The following is a 21,875-nucleotide window of genomic DNA, read 5'->3' on the forward strand; positions in this document are numbered from 1 at the left end:
CACATTGGTAATGCGAGGTGAGTCGTGATCTCCTCGGAACGTCTAAAGCGTTTATAACTTTCATTCGATGTACTTCTATATGAAAACGTATATTTTAATTTATTAGAGAAAATGTTTAATAAATTAGATAAATTTCGCATTAACCAATGAATAAGTCAATAATTATTAACACATTATTTTATGATACATTGCATATCTCTGAAGCCCTCGTGTTCAGTGCGTGTTGCGTGGTAAGGTCATCGTGCTTCAAGTCGTCGGCTAATGCAAATTTCATTCTTAACTTCAAAGTCATAAGGACGATAATATCAAATCAAAACATCGTTTACCGGTCGAACATTTTAATTGCTTGTTCGAGAATTTATGAAAAAAAAAAACATTGCACACGGTTAGTAGGTCAGTACAGAAGAGACATTATTGTATGTAGAGCCAATGGAATAAGGTTGAAAATCGCATACGTATATAACTAGACGTTCATTAGACTTAATGTATCTGATAACAGCCGGATGTGTCGCGAGGAAAATTTAATATCACTAAATGTACAGCATCCAGTGATTGGAACAGGATACGTTGATATTAAATTATCGATTCGATAGTGACAGTTGTTATCGTTTGGCGGCTTTTGTTTACGTGCATCCTGTCAGTTTTCATTTTTAAATTAAATTTGACGATGGGTTTCGGGAACATTTGTCATTGTACCACATTCTAATTTAAAATTTAATGATAAAATGTTCTCTCCTGTTCTTATTCTTTTTTTTTTAATATGGCAATGGGTGATGCGATGCTATTACTCCATACTCTATTGCTATAAAATATTACTCTCCATACCTATTCACTGGTAGGCTAAGAGTCCGTTCCAGTTACGCCCGGACGGGTAGGTGAGATCACGGGTTCAACCTAAGAGAATTTACTAACACTAGCCCTAGCAAAAGCGGTAAAAATACATATGTGGCGTTTAAGAATGCACCTTTTTATGCTGCGTAAGCCGGAACGCACGAGAAGTTGGAAAAAGAAGATAGTCTGTGACACGGGACCTTTTTACCGCAGAAAATTAAAAACGACAAAAAAAAAAGTGTATAACTTAGAACTGTGTAAACCACTGCAACAATAAAACTCCTATTGTTTCAATTGTGGTGTTAAATCCAAAAACACGATTTTCCCGCGAAATAAAGAAGGTACTCTATACGGACTCCCTTACATACATACTATGTTATATTAAAAATGATATGAAGTGAAATGGGATAAATCTTATTTATTTGAAATTGTAATCGATTGGGATGAAAAAATGCTCAGACTGGAACTTGTGCTTTTGGAGGAAATCGAGAAGCCGCGTCCTACGACTTTGTTTCGTTTTCCCACATTTGAGCACTTTCACAGATGCTAAACGGTTTATAACCACCGTTATTTTACGTTTAAATCTGCAGAAACAATAACTTAACAAAATAAAACAATTCACACAACTTCGCTCCTCGCGTACCCGCCAAAAAGTCCGTTCTCTCTATTAGTTATGGAAATTAGATTTTATGCTTTTTTTTCGCAATTCATATTTGTGCAAACGAGTTCACGCGCGGTATGCACTGGTTACCGGAATTGATGGGGCTATTCTTGTTGTAATCCTTTAATGCCAGATAGTCTGTACATTGTTTACTGATCTAGAGAAATAAATAAAATCATGTCCGTGTTTTTTCAACCATCATTTAAACTATAGGATTGATAATATAATTTAAACACTTAAAGATAAAATGCCTGAAGCTTGATGTATTTTTTTTCCATTTACAGTGGAATACGTTGACACAGAATACAGCCTGTGGTTAACTTGGTTCCTGACTCCTGTTATAGTGACCTTCCTCCTGCCGGCCGTCATCATAATCCTCATATACATCAGCAGTATTATATTTCACCTTTACAGATTATATAGGTATGTACATTTCATTTTTTTTTTATATTGTTTCAGACAGTCAGACGAGCTATTGACATATCGCGAAAAACGCGGTTTTAAAGTCAATGGTATGACGAGCTCACAGCCCACCTGGTGTTAAGTACTTACTGGAACCCATAGACATCTGCAACGTAAATGCGTCACCCACCTTGAGATACAAGTTTGAAGGTACGCATTACTGCTTCACGGCACTGCTAGAAACGCATTACTGCTTCACGGCAGAAATAGGCAGAGTGTTGGTTACCCGCAATGGGTAGTTTGATAATGAATTGTTGTTTCAGATTAAGGGTCGTTGCCGGAGTTCAAAGCGATTGGCGTCACGCAGCGAGACTGGCTGTCTGTGCGTTGTGGGACGCTCACGGTTGGCTCTGGCACGGTGAGTTCGGAAATCGCCTTCACCCAAATAATTTTGTAGACAAGAAAGCTGACGCGCGAAATGGCACCAATAGGGCTTTCTGTTGCACACGGCGCAAACTTGATTGGTGACGCACAACTCGGAAAACTTAAAATTTTGGCTAACCGTAGAAAGACAACAGAGCATATCTCAAAATATATTTCAACAATGTTCGATGTTATTGCTTAGGATGATAGACATCGAAATAAAAATCCGTCAACAGCCAGTCTGTTGGCGGATTTTTATTGTTCATTATTTTTTGGTGTAAAGTAAAGTTTCTGTCTAAAGCTGAAATTACCTGAGGCTCATGCACTAAAAATAACTAATAATTTTAGTTAATAAATTTAGTTGTAAATATATGTACTACTATAGAATAGTACTAAATAAATTTTTATTCTAAATATTTCTTAGTACCAGACTCTTAAAAAAGTCCCAGCAAAAGACTTTCGGTCTTAGTGCCAGTTTTCATGGTCTAATATCGAAGCGTTTTTATCTCTCAGGTTACGAGATCCGAGGCCTTGAAAACGTTCCAGACGGGCCGTTCCTCGTGATCTACTATCACGGCGCTCTGCCCATAGACATGTACTACTTCATAGCCAGGATGCTGCTATTCAAACGGAGGCACATCCACACCGTCGCCGACAGGATTCTATTTAAAATACCGGGTGAGTTTCTAAGACGGAATTGGGGGATTGTGGGCTTACCAGAGACCTTTCCAGCTTTACTGGGACCCGTGAACGAGTACAGGATCAGCCAGGAGGGACAGGATTTGCCTACGAATGACTCCTAACAGCTGAAAGTCTTTACAAATGTACCTAACACCGTATCGGTTATCGTAAGGCAATTAGTGATGCCCATTAGTATTGATGTGGTTTTATTAGTGGAATAATAAAATATGGATCTAAAAATATTTTCACGATTTTATTTAAGCGTTCGTAGTTATATCAAATTAGGATTTGTCCGGTTTAGGTTAGGGATGATGAGGTTGGTAAGAGAATGTTAACTATGAATGTGGAAGGACATAGAGGAAGAGGTAGACCTAAGAAGAAATGGATGGATTGCGTGAAAGACGATATGGGTAAGAAGGAAGTGAGCGAAGAAATGGTTCTATGATAGAAGAGTGTGGAAGGAGAAAACATGTTGCGCCGACCCCAGGTGACTGGGAGAAGGGCAGGATAATGGTGATGAGGTTAGGGATGGTTAAAGTTTATTTTTGTTGGCTGTCTACACACGTGTTTTGCTAATGATGGAAGTTGTTTGGTTTCTATTAACCTATCTTTAATATTCTATATGGACGTATTTGTACTGTTAGTTTTCTAAAACAAGAAAGTCTAGTTTTAATTGTGACTGAAATTCTTTATTTTTTTCTTTCGTCTGCTTTAACAACAATATTTTATTTCGTTTTCGCTCTATGACATATCTTTTTAATTGTTTTTATTAAGCGAGTGGACGGGCTCACTGCCCACCTGGTCTTGAGTAATAACCGGAGCCCATAGAGATCCACCTTGGGATATGAGTTCTAAGATCTCAGCTTTACAGTACAACAACTGCCTCACCCTTCAAACTAAAATGCGTTACTGCTTTACGGCTTCTCTCTCTCTTCTGGTTGTTCCCTCAATGCTGAGAATCGTGACTGTATGTCAATCTTCTCCACTCGGTCCGGTTCTGCGCCATATGTACCGCTCTTCGTATCTGGCCTCCAGTCACCTTCTTGAGTTGGTCCACCCATCTAGCTGGCGCTCTTCCTGTAGCGCGCTTCCCCTCTATTTGTCCGAGAATGATGAGTTTCTCCAGGCTGTGCAATGGGGATCGCATTATGTGCCCAAAGAAACTCCGGATCCTTTCCTGGCAAGTAGTCAGCAGGCGCTTGGTGACCTTGCTTTACGGCATCTGACATTAAATACACACCAATACTTGGAATTAATGGCATTTTGAAGTGTTCACGTATTAATCAAAGGACAATGCCCATTTTCTTAGGGCGTTTGGGCCCTTAAAAAAAGTTGTCGGGTCATGATGGTTTTAACTTAATTTGATAGACAAAGAAATATCGTTTCATATTCAGAAAACGATTTTTATATTCTCACCCAGGTTTGAGAGAAATCTGTTTTTTTCTGCAGCTAAAATCAAGTTGTTAATTGTTTTCCTCGAAATCAATAATCGCTCTCATCATTATTTACAGTATTAAATAAGTTCATTGTGGTTAATGTTGCTAGAAATAAGCCCTTACGTACATTTTATTATTATTATATCCTCATAATAATATTTTTTTTAAATTTGTTGTTCAAGTCACAGACAACTCTTTCGTTTGGCAGCTTAAAGGTTTACTATAAGGCTTTATGGGCTAAGCCCTTTGCCTATTGACGAATTTAAAAACTATGGCACTCAGTTTTGGGATGTTATCAAATAAGTAATTTATTTTTTTGTAAAACAATGCCAGGTTGAAAGAAATGTTGATACATAAACTAAACAACGTGAAAAAATAAGGCATAGTTTTTCAAGTACAAATAGTTTTGACATAAAGTTGGCCAACTTTTGGGCATTGTCCTTTAGCGGTATGATTGTTTTGAATCGTGTCTGATGTACGAGCAGCGATAACTTAAAGATATTCTGTTTAAATCCATCCAGGTTGGAAAGCGCTGCTTGAGGGCTTATGCGTTATACCTGGGACGGTCCAGACGTGCGCTTCCGTGCTGAAGGCCGGCAACCCTCTGGCCATATCGCCGGGGGGCGTTTACGAGGCCCAGTTCGGTGATCACCACTACAGGTTGAACTGGAAGTCGCGAGTCGGCTTCGCGAAAGTAGCCCTCGAAGCTAAAGTGGTAAGGTTTATATTCGTTTGACATAGGATTTGAATTGTTTAGCTATGAATTTTTATGATTAGAGACGGTATCGGATTTTCAAGTAACGCCAGAGGGACTGTTCGATGGAGTTCTTTTAAGAGACGAATGATGGCCTCTTCACATATTCCGTGATGAACGTTCACCGAGACCGGCTCGAAGAGGAGAGCAGATTTTTTGAATTAATGGAAACAGAGTTTTGAGTATTTGTAGTAAAGTTTATTTTTGCATGTGTACTTTTATTGTCATTAAGAATGCATTAACGCGCTGCGTGTGTGAATAAGAGGAGCCGACCTACTCGTATTGCGCGCTCTTTCTGGCTCACGTAACCGATCGACTTTCAAATCTCTTCCGTTCGGTCTGTGTGAAATATTTGGCGGCTCTGCTCCGGCCATTTCCAAACGTATACAATCCGGTCTGTGTGAAAAGAAAAAAGCGGGTCGATGCCCTCCGAGCTGGTCTGGTGAACGGACCCTTACACTGCTAGGTGTGTTGTAGGCTTTGAACAGCATCTCATCTCTCTCCGTGGGGGTAGCCGAAGCTTTTATCGTTCTCTGAGTATTACACCAGTGTACTGTGATTGGCAACCGGCATCTACTGGTGGTAGGCAGTATTGTAAGCTCGCAATATACCACCAATATACCTACTTCTGCCACGAAGCAGACATGTTTGAAGGGTGGGCCGATATTTAACCGAGACTTAGACCTCATGTCTCAAGGTGGGAGGCGGCATGTTGTAACTTCAATAGACTCTGGTAAACACCTGACACTAAAATAGCACGGAGGATAATCTCGAACAATTTCTCGCGAATAAAAATGAAAGTCTATAAATGAAAAAAAACGTGTGCGTCTCGGGACGCCCGACAGAAGCAGTAACTTAAACTAATCTAAGTTGAACTATTTAATATTCGAAATTGTGTAACTTGAGAGAGAAGCTTAGGTAATTACTTAAATTTTATATACTTATATTAACGTGATAATGTAAGGAAAGATTATTCATTATTATAATAAAATCTTCTATTGATTGTAATGTATATTTTATTCTTAGTTACATTATTAGAGTAATTACATTACTCACAATTTTGTGTGCGTATGTACATTATTAGTATTTAAATTTAAATATAAATAGTTAGGAGTTACATGCATACATTCTCAGTATTGCTGCCGTATGCGTGAGAGAAAGGGACGCCAGACAGAATGGCGCCGTAACGCGTCACGTAACGAAGCGCTTTACCATTCCATAAGAAGCTATTACTTCAAAAATACTGTGTACACACATTGTTTAGTCTTTTGAGTGATAGCGTTCGTGTTGATTCCAGCCGATAGTTCCGATGTTCACTCAGAACGTCCGCGAGGCGTTCCGCACGGTCGGCTGGCTCCGTAACGTCTGGTTGAGGGTGTACGCCGCCATCAGGGTGCCCCTCGCTCCAGTATACGGCGGGTTCCCGGTCAAACTGGTCACGCACCTCGGTCCGGCCATACCTTACGACCCGGAGGCCACCCCGGATCAGTTGCAGAAAAAGGTCAGTGTTAGTTGATCGATATGATACTTTACGACCCGCATGCCACCCCGGAAATTGCAGGAAAAGGTCAGTGTTAGTTGATCGATATGATTCCTTATGACCCGGAGGCCACCCCGGGCCAGTTGCAGAAAAAAGTCAGTGTTTTTTGGTCGAATTGATACCTTACGACCCGGAGGCCATCCCGGAACAGTTGCAGAAAAAGGTCAGTGTTAGTTGGACGATATTATACCTTACGACCCGCATGCCACCCTGGACCAGTTGCAGGAAAAGGTCAGTGGCGGGCCTTTGTTCGTGGGTCGAGATGAAAGTTTACTATGTTTGTATATTTATTCATTACAAGGAGAACCAACAGCCAAATAACATAGTATAATAATATAATAAATAATAGAAGAAAAAAAAAATCTTCGTCTCGTAGGAAGACATCGTATCCTTGTCTAGTATAAGTAAGCTAGTATAAGTAAAATATTGTAAACAATCTTAATACAATCTTAATTATTCGTTTCCCAGGTCGCCCAAGCAATAGAAGATTTAATAGAGGAACATCAAAGGATTCCAGGCAGTATATTTTTAGCGTTGGCTGAACGAATTCAAGAGCGGCCGAAACAGAAGAAATCGAGCAACGCCAAGCAACTGTCAAACGGGAAATGTCAAAACGGGGACGTCAGAACGAAACAAAATGGCGTCACCGACAGCAGTCAAAGTGACAAAGCAAAGGTGTCGTAAACTGACAGCCCGGTATGTTTGTGTGCTATATTAAGTTTGTAGTTAGAAGAAGAAGCAAGTTTGAATGCTATTTCAGGTTTTTTGGTTGATAAGAAAAAAAAACTGAGTTATTTTATTTTATTAAAGTAAAACTGTAAATGACAAAATTTTTGTATATTTTGTTTGTTTGTATTGTTTATAATTGGGAGAAGCGTGACGGAAAACTGATAATGAATATCGAGCTAATCAAAATTAGACTTGTTTTAAAATTCTGTTAGTGTAAAAATTCGTAATTGATTTGTTTTAATTCGGATGTCATTTAAATTAATACGAATTTATTAAAACCTACTTAATAAACTCTTCAATTGTCATTTTATCATTAATCTAATACAACAAAAAAAAAAACGGTCGATTTCAAAACATATAGCAAAGCATATTGTGTGCAATTATTGTCAAAACAAATTCAGACATTAAAAGGTTTGTGCAATTGCATTCATTATCTTCTTAAGTAGGCAGAAAAAAGAAGCCTTACAAAATAAAAATAAAATTATCTTATACATTACTTTAGGTAAACTTCCTACGAAGCTAATAAGCGGAGTGATTATTAAATATGTTGGCTAAGCATTAAACTAAATGCTTATCGTATTTTTTTTTCTTTTTACGCGATACGCCCTCGCGCACGGCACGCCGCCATGTAGTTTGTTGAAATACAGGAACTTACTTACATTTATATAGTAAGAACTATATAGGATAGATGTACTTTAGTAATGTTTAAATTTCTGTTTAAAAAGAAACAAAACAGACAAGAATTAGACCTAAAAACGGTATCCCTGTGTCATATAAAAAAAAAAGAACAATAACGTATTGTCAAAATCTGCCATTTGTCATTGGATTTCTTGAATATTACGTGTATTAATCTCTGATTTGATTTTAAATCGAAAACAATATTCTCGCCTCAGAATATTGTTCATGCGTTCATGTATGTACATCGGTGTGCTTAGTGCGAGTTTTTTAACGTCCTCGATAGCGTAAACGTTAACCCGTTAACTTTGCATGCAGTTGAAACAGCGCCCCTAGCGGCAAACGTACGCAAACGATCCCACTCCATACAAATATGAGTTAACTTTTACGCTATCGAGAACGTTAAAAAACTCGCACTAAGCACACACTGAAGGGTCGTCGTATACTTTGATGCTGTTACACGTTAAAGTCTACAATTCTATTTCAATGAGAAACAATTTTTTTAACGTCCCATTTTACTGCTCGTCTAATTCTCGTACACGAGTATAAATAAATAAATAAAATAATAAATATTTACTAACGAACACGCCACGTTAACTGGTCCCGTGCTAAGTTCATAAAGAACTTGTGTTACAGGTACCAGGTAACGGAAATAAATGTAAGATTTTTATTATACAAATACATATACATATTTAGTATACATCCATAACCCTCGAAAAGACATTTTATATTTATCATACAAATATCCTCCCTTGGCGGGATTCGAACCCGCGACCCCCTTGGGTAGTGACCCTGTCACTTACCACTACACCAGACGGCCGTGAGGATTTGAAATGAAGTCAGATTTCGTGTAATGCTATATACAGGGTGGCCCATAAGTCCTTTGATATGAAAAAAAAATTATTAAAATAAAACTAATTACATTATGAATTAAATTTTTATTTACATAAAAAGCTTAAAAAACGGGAATTATTTTTTGAAAATAACATCTCCTAAATGTAATCCGTTGCGATCACGGCACTCTTGCAAACGACGTCTAAAATTGTCGATGACTGCGCGGCACGTCACTGCTGAAATGCTTGTCATTTCTCTGCGGATGTTTTCTTTTAGGGCCTCAATTGACCGCGGGTTTGTGTCGTATACTTTAGCCTTAAGGTAGCCCCACAAAAAAAAATCCATCGGGGTCAGATCTGGACTACGTGGAGGCCAGGAAATGTCTCCTCTCTTAAAGATAACTTTGCCAGGAAAAAGTTGACGGATAACGGGCATAGCAGTGTTAGAGGTGTGAGAAGTGGCCCCATCCTGTTGAAACCACGTCCTGGCATTAAAGCCTGAAAAGTTTTGCAATTCTGGTATGAAAAACTCTTCGATCATAGCCACATATCGCTCCGACGTAACAGTAACTGCGCGCCCTCTGCCATCCTCAAAGAAGTAAGGCCCTAGGATACCATGGGCTGACATAGCGGCCCAAACAGTCACTTTCGGACTATGTAAGGGCTTCTGATGCTTAAGTTTTGGATTGATGGGGTTCCAATAGCGGCAATTTTGTTTACTAACATGCCCGTTAAGATGGAAATGAGCCTCGTCAGAGAACATTATGTTATTGAAGGAAGTAAACCGATTCAACATTTCATTCGCATAATTTTGTCTTTGAATACCGTCAGTTTCCTTTAATTCTTGAACCAACTGAATTTTGTAAGGGTGCATATGTAAATCTTTCTTCAAAATCTGTTGTAACGATGTCCTGGATACGTTTAATGCTCTGGCGCGCTTACGAGTTGACTGTGTCGGATTTTCGCGAATAGACTGTGTCACTGTGTCTATGTTTTGTTCCGTACGTGACGTCCTTGGGCGACCCAACCGCGGTTTATCTAACGTCGAACCGGTCTCCTCGAACTTAGCAACCCAGTTCTTAATCGTTTGAAGAGTTGGAGTGTCGTCAAAGTTGTGTAAACCTTTGTGTTCTCGAAATTTACGCCGCGCAACGGTTGCCGAATTGTCGTTTTTATAAAACTCGCGCACACAAAACGCACGGTCCGCTCCGGTAAAACGCTCCATCGCGACTAAATTCCCAGAAACCGAAGTTACTCCCCCCGCTTCCCCTGCACCGCTCACGCGCGCCCTGTTCGTTTTATTCAAATTTTACTTTTCAAAGGACTTATGGGCCACCCTGTATAATACATTGTTGAAATCTTAACTCTTGCAGTAGGTTATCCATGTTGCTTGGCGATCAATAAAGCAATAATAAAGTGATTAGAAGTAATTATATATAGGGTTTTTAAATTTAAAATATTCCTAATACTCGCTTATTTAATTATTCGCTTCTTAATATTATTTTTATTTAAATATTTATAAATAAATAAATAAATCGCGTGCCTGAGTACAAAACGAGAACTGATTATTATTTAATTATTTATTCATATATTATATTATAATAATTTAATTATTTATTCATATATTATATTATAATAATTATTTATTTGATTTGAAAATTGGAATTATTGAATTCACTTTGTTTATACGTTACAGAAGTTCATTGGTGGACAAATTTAAGATTCTCACACAATAGTTTCATATATATGTCCACCCTTAGTGGCAATTTACCGGTATATTCTATCCGAACCCTTCCGTTCATTCCGGTCTTCCATGTGCCAATCTCAGACCTACCCAAGAAGGTAGACCTCAGAGAGATAAGGATAAGGAATCTGAATCAAACTGTAACTTGGCTATTGTAAAGTGGCCTAAACCAACAACTTTTCATTGCTTATATGTATATTGCAATTTATTTAAGACATTACAAATTTTGATGCAAAACCGGCCTATCCCTAGTTACACCCATAGGTAACTTGGCTTTGCAATAATTGTTTTTGCATACAAAGCGGTGTAAAAGTAAATTCAAACCTAATTATGTCCATACCAAAATGGTAACCATACTATGGTAAGCTTGGCGACTTTTGCGCTGACGACATCATATATGCTTCATATGTAAATACATCTGATGAACACTTTTGTATTCAAATGCTTAAGATTATTAATATCATTTTTTTTTTAAATAAATATACCACGGATTTGTATGAAATTTAACGACTGATTTTAGATACATTCCCTTTATTCATTAGTGAGGTAAAGATTTTGAAAATTTTTGTATTTATTTCAGTTACAAACTAACAGTTGAATCAAAACGTTTGTAAGGTTTTAATGGTAGCTTAAATAGCTTGTTGGAAAAGCTACAAATCGCTCAAAACCATCGTGGAATATATCCGTTTCCGGAGCATAGGCTAGTAAGCCATTAAGTAGAGAAATATCTCGATCTGCCGGAGAGTTAACCGTCGTCTGAGTGGCGCGTGTGTTAGTATAAGCCGCGCCAATAAATAAACGAATCGAAAATGGCGTCTATGTACTTGCACTGACAGATGGTAGGGTCAACAAATAAAAAAAAAGATAGAAAGAAAAAGTTGTTTATTGTAAAAAAATTATAAAAAAACAAATGAGAATGTAATTTAGTTTATTTTTTTGTCCTAATAATAATAACAATAATAATAAAAAATAACAACAGAATAGGAGAGAAAACATAGCGCGTCGAGACAGTGTGCGCGACAAAGTCAGAACCATAGATTATACACTTAATATATTTGAACTGATATTTTTTTTGCATGCAGTACGCGCCGTGTGCGACTAAAGACAGCAATAGCTTAGAGTGATAGCGCATGATCGCCGCCGCCATTTTAGATTCGTTTCTTTATTGGCGCGGCTTATAAGAAGTTGTATTGTAACAAACAAACCAAATTACATAACGTTGTTTATGACTGACCGATTCAATGAATGTTTGTCTTTTGTTCCCTTTAATAAGCGTCATTGGTAGATGAGCCGACCGAGCAGCGATACAAGAGAGGCAGCTCAAAATAGCCTATAACTTTGTTTTTATTTTTGTCGTTTATCGATTAAAGTCGCGTGTTTTACTACGAACTGTTGACTTCGAATTATCGTAGCTTTTTCTATATGTTAGTAGTAGAAATATCAAGGGCTTTGTTCAATCAATATGAACTTGGTATGAAAGTAATCGTCACTACTCAAGAAAGAATACTGACTTTGCTTGAGAGAAAAAAAATGCGGTTAGTCTTACATTCGGAGGGTAGATGTAAGAAAAACTCTCTTACATATGAAACAAGACAAAATATGTTCAGCTATAAGCAGCAGATTACAAATCGCAACCCACCAAATTAATGTCAGTGTAGCAAACGGTATGATATAATTTGAGACATGTCTCATCTCTGAATGTGGGCGGCGGCATTCAGATTGTTGATGCCTATTGGCTCCGGTAACAATGCAACACCAGGCGGGCCTTGTGCATAAAATGTAGCTGTTGTAAACGATGTGAATTGTGCCTAGATAATAAGTTTGATTTAATAACTTTTTGTGCTATCTTTGAAATTACACCACTTGCTGCGGTGGCGCCATCTTAATTGGTCGCTTTTCGACCGACACTTTTCATGCACAGAGTGTTCACTCAAATAGAACTGACATGAGCACAGATAATATTATTAAAAAAATGTTGAAAAGGCAGTTAGAAAAACGCTTGTCATTTAAAAAATATTTTTCTTTTTGTAATCGTTATAATTAAAATACCATTCTAAATTAGCAGTTCATATTTATTTATTGATATAGAAAACCTAAAATTAAGGACAAAATTTAATTATTTATTTACAAAAATGTATAATTGTGCCAGAATTTTTATACCAAAACCAATGTGTTTAATATTTAAATAATATGTAACTATTAATGTGTAGTTTTCTAGAAATGTTCCAAACATTTGTATAATTACTTAAATAGTAAATGGTAAGCAATGATTATCGTATATAGTATATACGCCTACTTAAATAAATTAACTATATTTTTTTGTTGTTGTTTTATTTAAAATATTTTATGAGCAGGTTTGATGACTTGACAGACATTATTGTCTTATTTAGCCTACACTTTCCATGAGATAAAAAAAAATCTCCCTATTACTAGGGAGACGTGTGAATTTTTTACTATGACTTTAATTACAAATTACTTACTTTAATGCCTTCATGTTTGTATTTATAGTAGAATCATTTTGTCCGTGCAGTTTGGTTCATAAAAAATCGGAGCGGTGAAGCGAGTATTTCGCTCTCTCTTCCACTCACGAGCCTTATGGACGGGCATAGTGATGCGCATTATTGTTGTCGATAAGCGTTATCGATAGTGTATTTAGTTTTGACATTTTGTGGGTTAGTGATAAAAATGAAAGAAAAAATCACTAATCGAACACTTACACCACATATCGCCACAGCAAGTTAACGAGAAAGGCAGAAATGAACACGTTGTAACTTTTCGGGATCTATTCTCATTTCAGTGAAAAATTTTAACACATTGTTGACAATAACACGTGCTTGTGCTGGTATATTTTTGCCAACGAGCAAAATATATGGATAAATTCGGCCGTTTTGGTACAAAACAAAGAAGTAGCCACTGTGTCACTAAAGAAATTCAAAGAGCGAATGCACAAAATCACATTTCTCTTCGACATATGTACATAATTTGCAGGTAGGTACAACAAATGACTCATAACATAACAATGTCTCACCACCCTTCGTATACCGCCCCGTCGCCGTCGCCGTGTACCTGCCTTCGATGACTTATTTGTATTTATCGATAATGGTGTTACGCCCGCGCGACATGCCCACTACCCTAGCTGGGTTATGTTGGTAAACTGATTTTGCTGTTCGAACAAGCGCTGATTATTTTCGTATTTACGATTTTTCGAATACTTGTATATATGCAAGCTTATCTTGAAAATGTCGTTGGCGAGCATTCAGGCATCTGTCAAATATCTTGTGTTCTGTGATGGCTACCCGCTATATTTTAAATGCGTACTCATACTGCGCATTGCCTTTTTTTGCTTAGATGGGTGGACGAGCTCACAGCCCACCTGGTGTTAAGTGGTTACCGGAGCCCGTAGACATCTACGACGTAACCGCGCCACCCACCTTGAGATATAAGTTCTAAGGTCTCAGTATAGTTACAACGGCTGCCCCACCCTTCAAACCGAAACGCATTACTGCTTCACGGCAGAACCAGGTAGGGTGGTGGTACCTACCCGCGCGGACTCACAAGAGGTGCTACCACCAGTTCTCGTTTTAACCTATTTTATCAGAATCGCCTGTAGCATCACTATTGTGTAAGTAGTGGTCACAGACATCAGGGATACAGCCAGTTTCGCGTCAACGGCTAGTATGTTACATATGTATATCTTACTGAACGCAGCGGAACTCGAACGACGGACATTCTTACAGAACCTTCTTTTCTCTGAAAAATCATAGTGTATTTATGTAATACTTCATCATTATGTGTATTAAACACTGCCTCGCCTGGGAAGACCGCAGGACACACTCCGGCGAGGCGGGGAACAATCGGCAGGAGCGTTAGGGACTATTGGAAGAGAAACCGGGCATTGTCGAGCAAGACTGCTTCTTGCTTGCGGGCCACCACCGACTTTTTGTTGAGACACTATTATTACTATTTATTGCCCTTATAGCCAGACGAGCACACGGCCCACCTGATGGTGGTTACTGAGTGGTTACCGTCGTTCATGGACTTCAGCAATGCCAGGGGCAGAGCCAAGCGGCTGCCTATCGCTTAATACTCTCCACAAGCCTCGTTTGAAGAAGGACATGTCATAGCGCTCGGGAAACACCGTGGAGAGGAGATCATTCCATAGCCGGACGGTGCGTGGCTAAAAGAAACCTCGCGAACCTCTGGAAACGCACTGTGGATGACAGCAGTGGCTCCAAGTTTTTAGTTCCACACTGTCACCCGGCACAAAAATTAGGAGCATCTTGTGTTATTGGAACCATATATGACCTGATGTGATATACTTACCTATATACATTTAAAGATATGCATATTTAGATAACAAGCATGCAGACGAGGAGCCTAGCCTATTGTGCCTGATGTGGGAATCGAACCCACGATCTTTAATGCGACGGTCAGGGGCCCCCATTACTGCTCCACCGAGACAGTCAAATGTTTTACTGGTGGTAGGTTCTCTTGAGAGTCCGCGCGGGTAGGTATCACCACCCTGCCTGTTTCTGCCGTGAAGCAATAATGCGTTTCGGTTTGAAGGGTGAGGCAGCCGTTGTAACTATACTGAGACCTTAGAACTTATATCTCAAGGTGGGTGGCGCATTTACGTTGTGGATGTCTATGGGCTCCAGTAACCACTTAACACCAGGTGGGCTGTGAGCTCGTCCACAAATCTAAGCAATAAAAAAAATAATTATATCCATGACTAATGCCACTCAAAGAGAGCACTGACCTGGAAAGTGTCTGGTAAAAGGAAGAGAGGCCGCCCCAGAACAACTTGGCGTCGCTCGGTGGAGCAGGAGCTAGGGGTCTTGGGCATGACGTGGGAGGAGCTAGAACAGACTGCCCAAGACCGATATAAATGGAAAAATTTTATTCGAGCCCTACACCCCAGCAGAGGGTAATAGGAAAGCATGATGATGATGACTAATGCCACTAGCTGGATTCTATGAAAACAATTCGACTTACCAGGACACGCGGCATTGCCCAGAGCCAATTGACAAGCTGTCTGCACGTCACCGATTACGCAATATATTTTTTCACACTTAGCGATCAAGACTATTAAAATGATTCCTTCCTTCGTCAATGTCAGGAGCACCATTACGATATTGGAGTACGCCTGCAACAGCAGGATTTCTTTGTTCTGTCAAACGTGTCAGCTGTCAAATTGGAGACAGCTGTCAAATTAGGTCCGGGACATAGTAGGGACACGACATATTGTTCTATACGTACAATTGCTTATATAAATAGCACCCATTTTGAAAGCACTTATAGGCGCATATATCTATCTCGTCCTTACTCAGCACTTTAACTCGCAGGAAAACAATATAACAGTATTTCAGTGCGTACATAAAATGAAACATGAATATACGTAAATGTCTCCGTCTCCGTCTAATGAGGCCGAAAATCCGCCATGTTTAGCGCGCCAAATGTCATTGTCACGTCAGTTCGGCCGTCTGTTTTGGGTTGTACATTATTTATTGACTTTGATATCGATTTAATATGATTGCTTATATAAAATTTCTACTTTTATCATGCTTAAAACGTACAAAAATAATAATTAAAACGTATTTTATAGGATCTCAAGAAGGTCGATGCCCCAAAACTATTATCTATATATATTTAAATTCATTATGGAGCTCTCATCCGAAACATAGATTATACACTTAATAATATATTTGAATCCGAAATATCGGACACCATTTTTCGGTCGGAATGTATTCATCATGACACTAATCATAAATACCTCTTTAAAATATGTCATCAAAACATATTTATACATTCTGTTTAGATATTTCGGGAAAAAGGCGACAAAATCTCTTCGGAACTATTTAAATAAAATAGTTTTATTCCGCAGTGAGTAAAATACTATTGTAAATTCGTTAAATATTTATTAACTAAGTGATTTTAGAGAGGAAGTCATAAGGAATGACGTTTGTAATTTCATTAACGAATAAATGTTCTGTAGGTGTTTTTTTTTTATCAGGCGGTCCCTTGATAAGTTTAAAATTTGAATCATTCTCAAGTGAGAGTGATTTAAATGGTGCGGTGCACCTTCCTTGAGGTGCACTGCGGTAGTCTGTTACGGACTTTAGAGTCAGCAAAACAATTAAAATAGATTGTAATAGTCTAAGAAAAACACGTACTCAAAATACGATAACATTCAGCATGCTAGAAATGGGCTGATGGCACTGTACTATGCCATATCTTTATGTTTTGCGGCAAACGACAACTTTATAAAATCAGTGTAGCAAATTTTAAAAATCTTCATATCGTTTACTTGGAAAATTTGAAGCACGAACTCGTCTTAGATTTCACATAATATCTAAATCACATCATCTTTGCACATAACAATATACTTAATTCCTATTAAAGTATAAATTCTACAAATACATTCATACTCAACAATATTTAAAATAAAATAAGCCAAGAACGTTTATCGATAAAACCTACTAACATTAAAATCTTCAGGGCAGCACTAAAACCGCCATGTTTTGTGGCCAGATGACGTCACAGTGGCACGAATTTTTTGTTGACGTTTCGTTTCCATAGGTTTCCTACTTCAGTGGTCCGGGAGCACGCTATTGAAGTGAAACTTCTAATGCGACTTCCAAAGAAAGAAAGACATACTAGAAAGAGACAGAGCGAGAGTGAATGCGTGGCACTCGAATGCATGCGCGTAGTACACCTGTGTGCTTAGTGCGAGTTTTTTAACGTTCTCGATAGCGTAAAAGTTAGCTCATATTTGTATGGAATGGTATCGTTTGCCTACGTTTGCCGCTAGGGGCGCTGTTCAAACTGCACACAAAATTGGGCTAACTTTTACGCTATCGAGAACGTTAAAAAACTCGCACTAACTCGCACACTGTTCTCCCGGTAATCTTTACAGTTCTTTCTCAACTTTTGCGACAGCAGATATTACCAATTGGGACTGTGACAGTTGCAATGTGTCGCACCTATAACGAACTGGCAAAGTCGTCAACTGAGTTGGATAATTTTAATTGTAGGTTAGTGACGTTTATAAAAATGTTCAAGGCCATCCTCCACGCTTCGATCAACAATAGTAACTATTGTTGATCGAAGCCTCCACGTTAGTAATAGGTTATTAGTGTAAATGTTTAATTATATATTGTGAATAAAATGATTTCCTTACATTATAAGTTAGATTAGTTTTTGTTATCGTGTTGTTTTGTCGTATTTTATTGCTTAGGTATAAGGAACATTGTGTACAAATTCAGCATTTTGTCTTGTTTGGTCGTGCGCATATATGGCTTATGTTGCAACCCAGATTTTGTTTCTTTTTACTTGTGATGTGTGTTGTGTGCCTAATAAATAAAAAAAATAAAAAGTAAATAAAAATTTAAAACTGCTTGAATCTTTTAAAGAAATTTATACATTATAATAAATTACATAAGGCATACTTACAACGTGTTGTAACCAATTAATCGAGTTCATCAAGATTGCCAACTGAACGTGGCTTAAGATACGAAGAAGTATATTTGAAACGAAATAAAATATCTGAAAAATGTAAATTAGGTACATAACAATTTATTGCAAATTTCATTTTTTTATGGAAAAGTTATTTTTAATCTATGTCAGCAGAATAAGACTGTCATATTTAAAATTATCAATCCTGTCAACATATTGAACATATGAAAAGTGTCAATATACGTTCTAATAAGGGCCATTCATAAATTACGTCACAAGAACTTTAGGATTTTTAACCTTCCTTGTCACAGGCTCTCAAATTTTTTGAAAACCCTCTGCCTGATGTGACGTCTCACATTTTAAAATTTTATGCATGTATTTTAAAATAAATCAAAAGAGCATTTATTTTCATTTTTTCTGATTTTTATTGAATAATCCATAATAAAATCATTCTCTAAGAGCACTCGCCGACGACATAAAAGTACTTAAGCCCTTACTATTCAGAGTTCTCGTGAATTTTAATATCTCACTTGCATTTCAATCCAAAACTCTTCAATTTAAGCGTTGTTAAAGTATTAAAGTTTTAATTCACATATAAATTTCGCGTTTTAGGGTTTTAAATATTAACGTGTGGCATAAATTATAGATGACCCCTTAGTATTAATAATTAAAACAAATCCGATATTCAAAAAGTCACCATGCTTCAAGGACTCCTCTTTCGCGTACGCAATTTATAAACATTTTAACATTTTATTTATAAACATTTTATATTTTGACGAAGCATGTTGCTGATAACTTTATTTCTGTAATCTGACGAAGCATGTTGCGGATAATAACATGTACTTTTAGGTTAGGAATATTGTGTTCTTTTTTTTTATAATAAATAAATTAATTCATTGCTTAAAATATTTATAAAAATATGCGAACTGTCTTGCAAAAATGAAAATTCAATTTTGAGATTATTTAGTACTAGCGACCCGCCCTCGCTTCGCTTCGGAAGCATTAGGGACAATGTCGGCTTCTAATGGAAAAATAATTTTTCAAATCGGTCCAGTAGTTTCGGAGCCTATTCGAAACAAACAAACAAACAAATCTTTCCTCTTTATAATATTATATTAAGTATAGATTTTCTTCGGTTTTTGGCATTTTCGCAACTCAGAAAACGTGATCAAAACCGGTTTTAAGTTTCAATCTCGCGTATCAAATACTTTACAGTTTTTATGGTCTAAGGAAATTTCTAATGAATTTGATTCCTACACTGGTGGTAGGACCTCTTGAGAGTTCGCACGGGTAGGTACCACCACCCAACCTATTTCTGCCGTGAAGCAGTAATGCGTTTCGGTTTGAAGGGTGGGGCAGCCGTTGTAACTATACCTACTTGAGACCTTAGAACTTATATCTCAAGGTGGGTGGCGCATTTACGTCGTAGATGTCTATGGACTTCAGTAACCACTTAACACCAGGTGGGCTGTGAGCTAGTCCACTCATCTAAGCAAAAAAATAAAAAAAAGATTCGCCTTAATCTTATACAATTGAAAGTTCGATCTCATGACTTAAGATAGGCAACGGCATACACGTCTATTATCCCCGAAAACCACCTTAAACTGAGCCGAAGCGGACTCGACATTGTCCACTCTTCAAAAGCAAATCCAAGTCACTACAGAAAACTTTGTTTAATGTTTATACTTACAAAAAAGTTTAGAGTCCTCTTGGACAAATCGAAAACATCCAGAATATTCGAATATAATCTTAGCATTTTATTCCAGTACACTCTATTGGATACTTCGTAAAGCTTCATGTTTTTTGGACAGAAGGCTGTGTCTTTAAACATAGTCAGGCTGTCACCGATCATTTTAAAAATAAAAATAGTATAAACAATATTCAAATCGAAACACATTTTAATGAATGCAAAACAAAATTTGTGAAAAGAAAAAGTTATAACGTAAAAATGAAAGTAAGAATAATTTGCAATGAAATTCATATAAATAAAAAATATGAAGCAATTCGTCCATCTGTTTGATTTTTTAATGTAATCTGTGGTCCGAAAATCTTTGAAAATGTCTTGAAGTTTCGTAATTATGAGAACATTATTTTTTGTTAAATACCCATTCATTGTTATCTGTATAATAACACCGACAGTTTCATATAAAATACTGATGAAATAAAATGAAAATCCGTAGAACGGTGGTCCCATCGCTTCTGATAATACTAACCGGAAATTCGTGAAGAATGAATCCAAACATACCTACTCACACAATGAAACTGCTTATAGCCAAAATGCTCGACTGCATCGATGCTCGTCTGCCTACAAGGGCAATAAAAAAAAAAATGAATGAACCACGTGTTATTTGTAATGTATTTATCGTAAATCAAAAATTTCGGACACAAATTCATAGCTTGGGCCAATGATGTTATAGTAACATCATTGGCTTGGGCGATATTGAAAACACGGAATAGTGATTGAAAATCGTCATCTAGTTTATATTTCGTTGTTTTTGTCCATTTGAGCATTTTAGTTAAAAATAAATCATGTTGATTATTGAAAACACGAATAAAACAATTTTCTGAAAATAAATCGTAGCTAGATCGATTTATCGCCCCCGAAATCCCCTTTATACTAAATTTTATGAAAATCGTTGGAGCCGTTTCCGAGATTCAGATTATATATATACAAGAATTGCTCGTTTAAAGGTATATGATTGAGAGCATAATCTCATGCCTCAAAGAGAGTGGCGGCATTTATGTCGTGCATATGCGCTCAATTCGGTCAGTCCATAGAAACACAAAACGAAACGTGCCATGAAAGATTGTCTGACTTTGAAAGCACGAATATGCCAAGAATTAATTATTTACATATCGAGGCGTGAAAGGATATTTGGTTTAAAATTAAAAATTTTGGAATTAATATGAAAACAAAAACCTTCTTCAGTTATGAGGTATAGTCCAGTCATTATAGGTGGTTGACCTCGGAAAATCGACATACCCAGTATATTACCACATAAAAACTTGTATTTTGGCATCCTAAAACTATTCTCAAAATTCACATAAATAATTGGATGGTCGCAAGTTTTAAAGTCAGGGGTCAAAGGTAAAGAAAATCGATTTTTTATTTTTACATTTTTTTGCAAATATCTCGTTTTCCATGGGTTTTACGCTGTTTGTATTTATTAACAATATTGTAGAGAATTAATACCAAATAAAACGCACCTTTAATTACAAAGATAAATGTAGCGTATTAAGCGATATTTTTTTTTATTGCTAGATGTGTGGACGAGCTCACAGCCCACCTGGTGTTAAGTGGTTACTGGAGCCCATAGACATTTACAACGTAAATGCGTCACCCACCTTGAGATATAAGTTCTAAGGTCTCAAGTATAGTTACAACGCCTGCCCCACCCTTCAAACCGAAACGCATTACTGCTTCACGGCAGAAATAGGCAGGGTGGTGGTACCTACCCGCGCGGACTCACAAGAGGTCCTACCACCAGTAAATGTCGCTCAAACCTAGCCTTTCACTCCTCAATATTATATTTTTTTAAATATTATCATCAGACATTTACGGATTCACACATAAACGGTTACCATAGACACTGAAATTACCACAGTCGCAACCAAATTTCTAATTTTAAAATGGTAATATGATGCTCATTTGTCGAAACACAAAAGGAGTTTATAAATAAGAAGACAATATACGATTTTATTAAAAATAAT

The 21,875-nt window shown here is 37.3% G+C and overlaps 2 protein-coding genes across 3 annotated transcripts in view; one reads left to right on the forward strand and one right to left on the reverse strand.

Moving 5' to 3' along the window:
• The window catches only part of LOC149500648 (DGAT1/2-independent enzyme synthesizing storage lipids), a 37,848-nt gene extending 28,808 nt beyond the window's left edge, over nucleotides 1-9,040 (forward strand). Inside the window, exons 2-7 of one of the 2 annotated variants that reach the window (XM_089735894.1) lie at nucleotides 1,777-1,915; nucleotides 2,218-2,312; nucleotides 2,831-2,995; nucleotides 4,956-5,149; nucleotides 6,486-6,689; nucleotides 7,197-8,551. In XM_089735894.1, the coding sequence (XP_089592020.1) occupies nucleotides 1,777-1,915; nucleotides 2,218-2,312; nucleotides 2,831-2,995; nucleotides 4,956-5,149; nucleotides 6,486-6,689; nucleotides 7,197-7,412 (1,013 nt within the window). In that variant the 3' untranslated portion in view covers nucleotides 7,413-8,551. Of the gene's footprint in view, nucleotides 1-1,776; nucleotides 1,916-2,217; nucleotides 2,313-2,830; nucleotides 2,996-4,955; nucleotides 5,150-6,485; nucleotides 6,690-7,196 lie in introns of both variants that reach the window. The other variant, XM_089735893.1, reaches the window with a different exon arrangement.
• Nucleotides 9,041-14,166: 5,126 nt separating this feature from the next.
• LOC149500649 (uncharacterized) lies at nucleotides 14,167-20,392 on the reverse strand. The gene is made up of 4 exons (XM_089735903.1): nucleotides 19,855-20,392; nucleotides 18,162-18,254; nucleotides 15,705-15,855; nucleotides 14,167-14,459 (listed from the first exon to the last, which is right to left on the reverse strand). The coding sequence occupies exons 1-4, from the start codon at nucleotides 20,356-20,358 to the stop codon at nucleotides 14,296-14,298; spliced, it is 912 nt and encodes a 303-aa protein (XP_089592029.1). The 5' UTR covers nucleotides 20,359-20,392; the 3' UTR covers nucleotides 14,167-14,295.
• Between the last annotated feature and the right edge of the window lie 1,483 nt (nucleotides 20,393-21,875).

This window comes from Bombyx mandarina, chromosome 20 (assembly GCF_030267445.1).
Source record: "Bombyx mandarina strain Sakado chromosome 20, ASM3026744v2".
Classification (NCBI taxonomy): domain Eukaryota; kingdom Metazoa; phylum Arthropoda; class Insecta; order Lepidoptera; family Bombycidae; genus Bombyx; species Bombyx mandarina.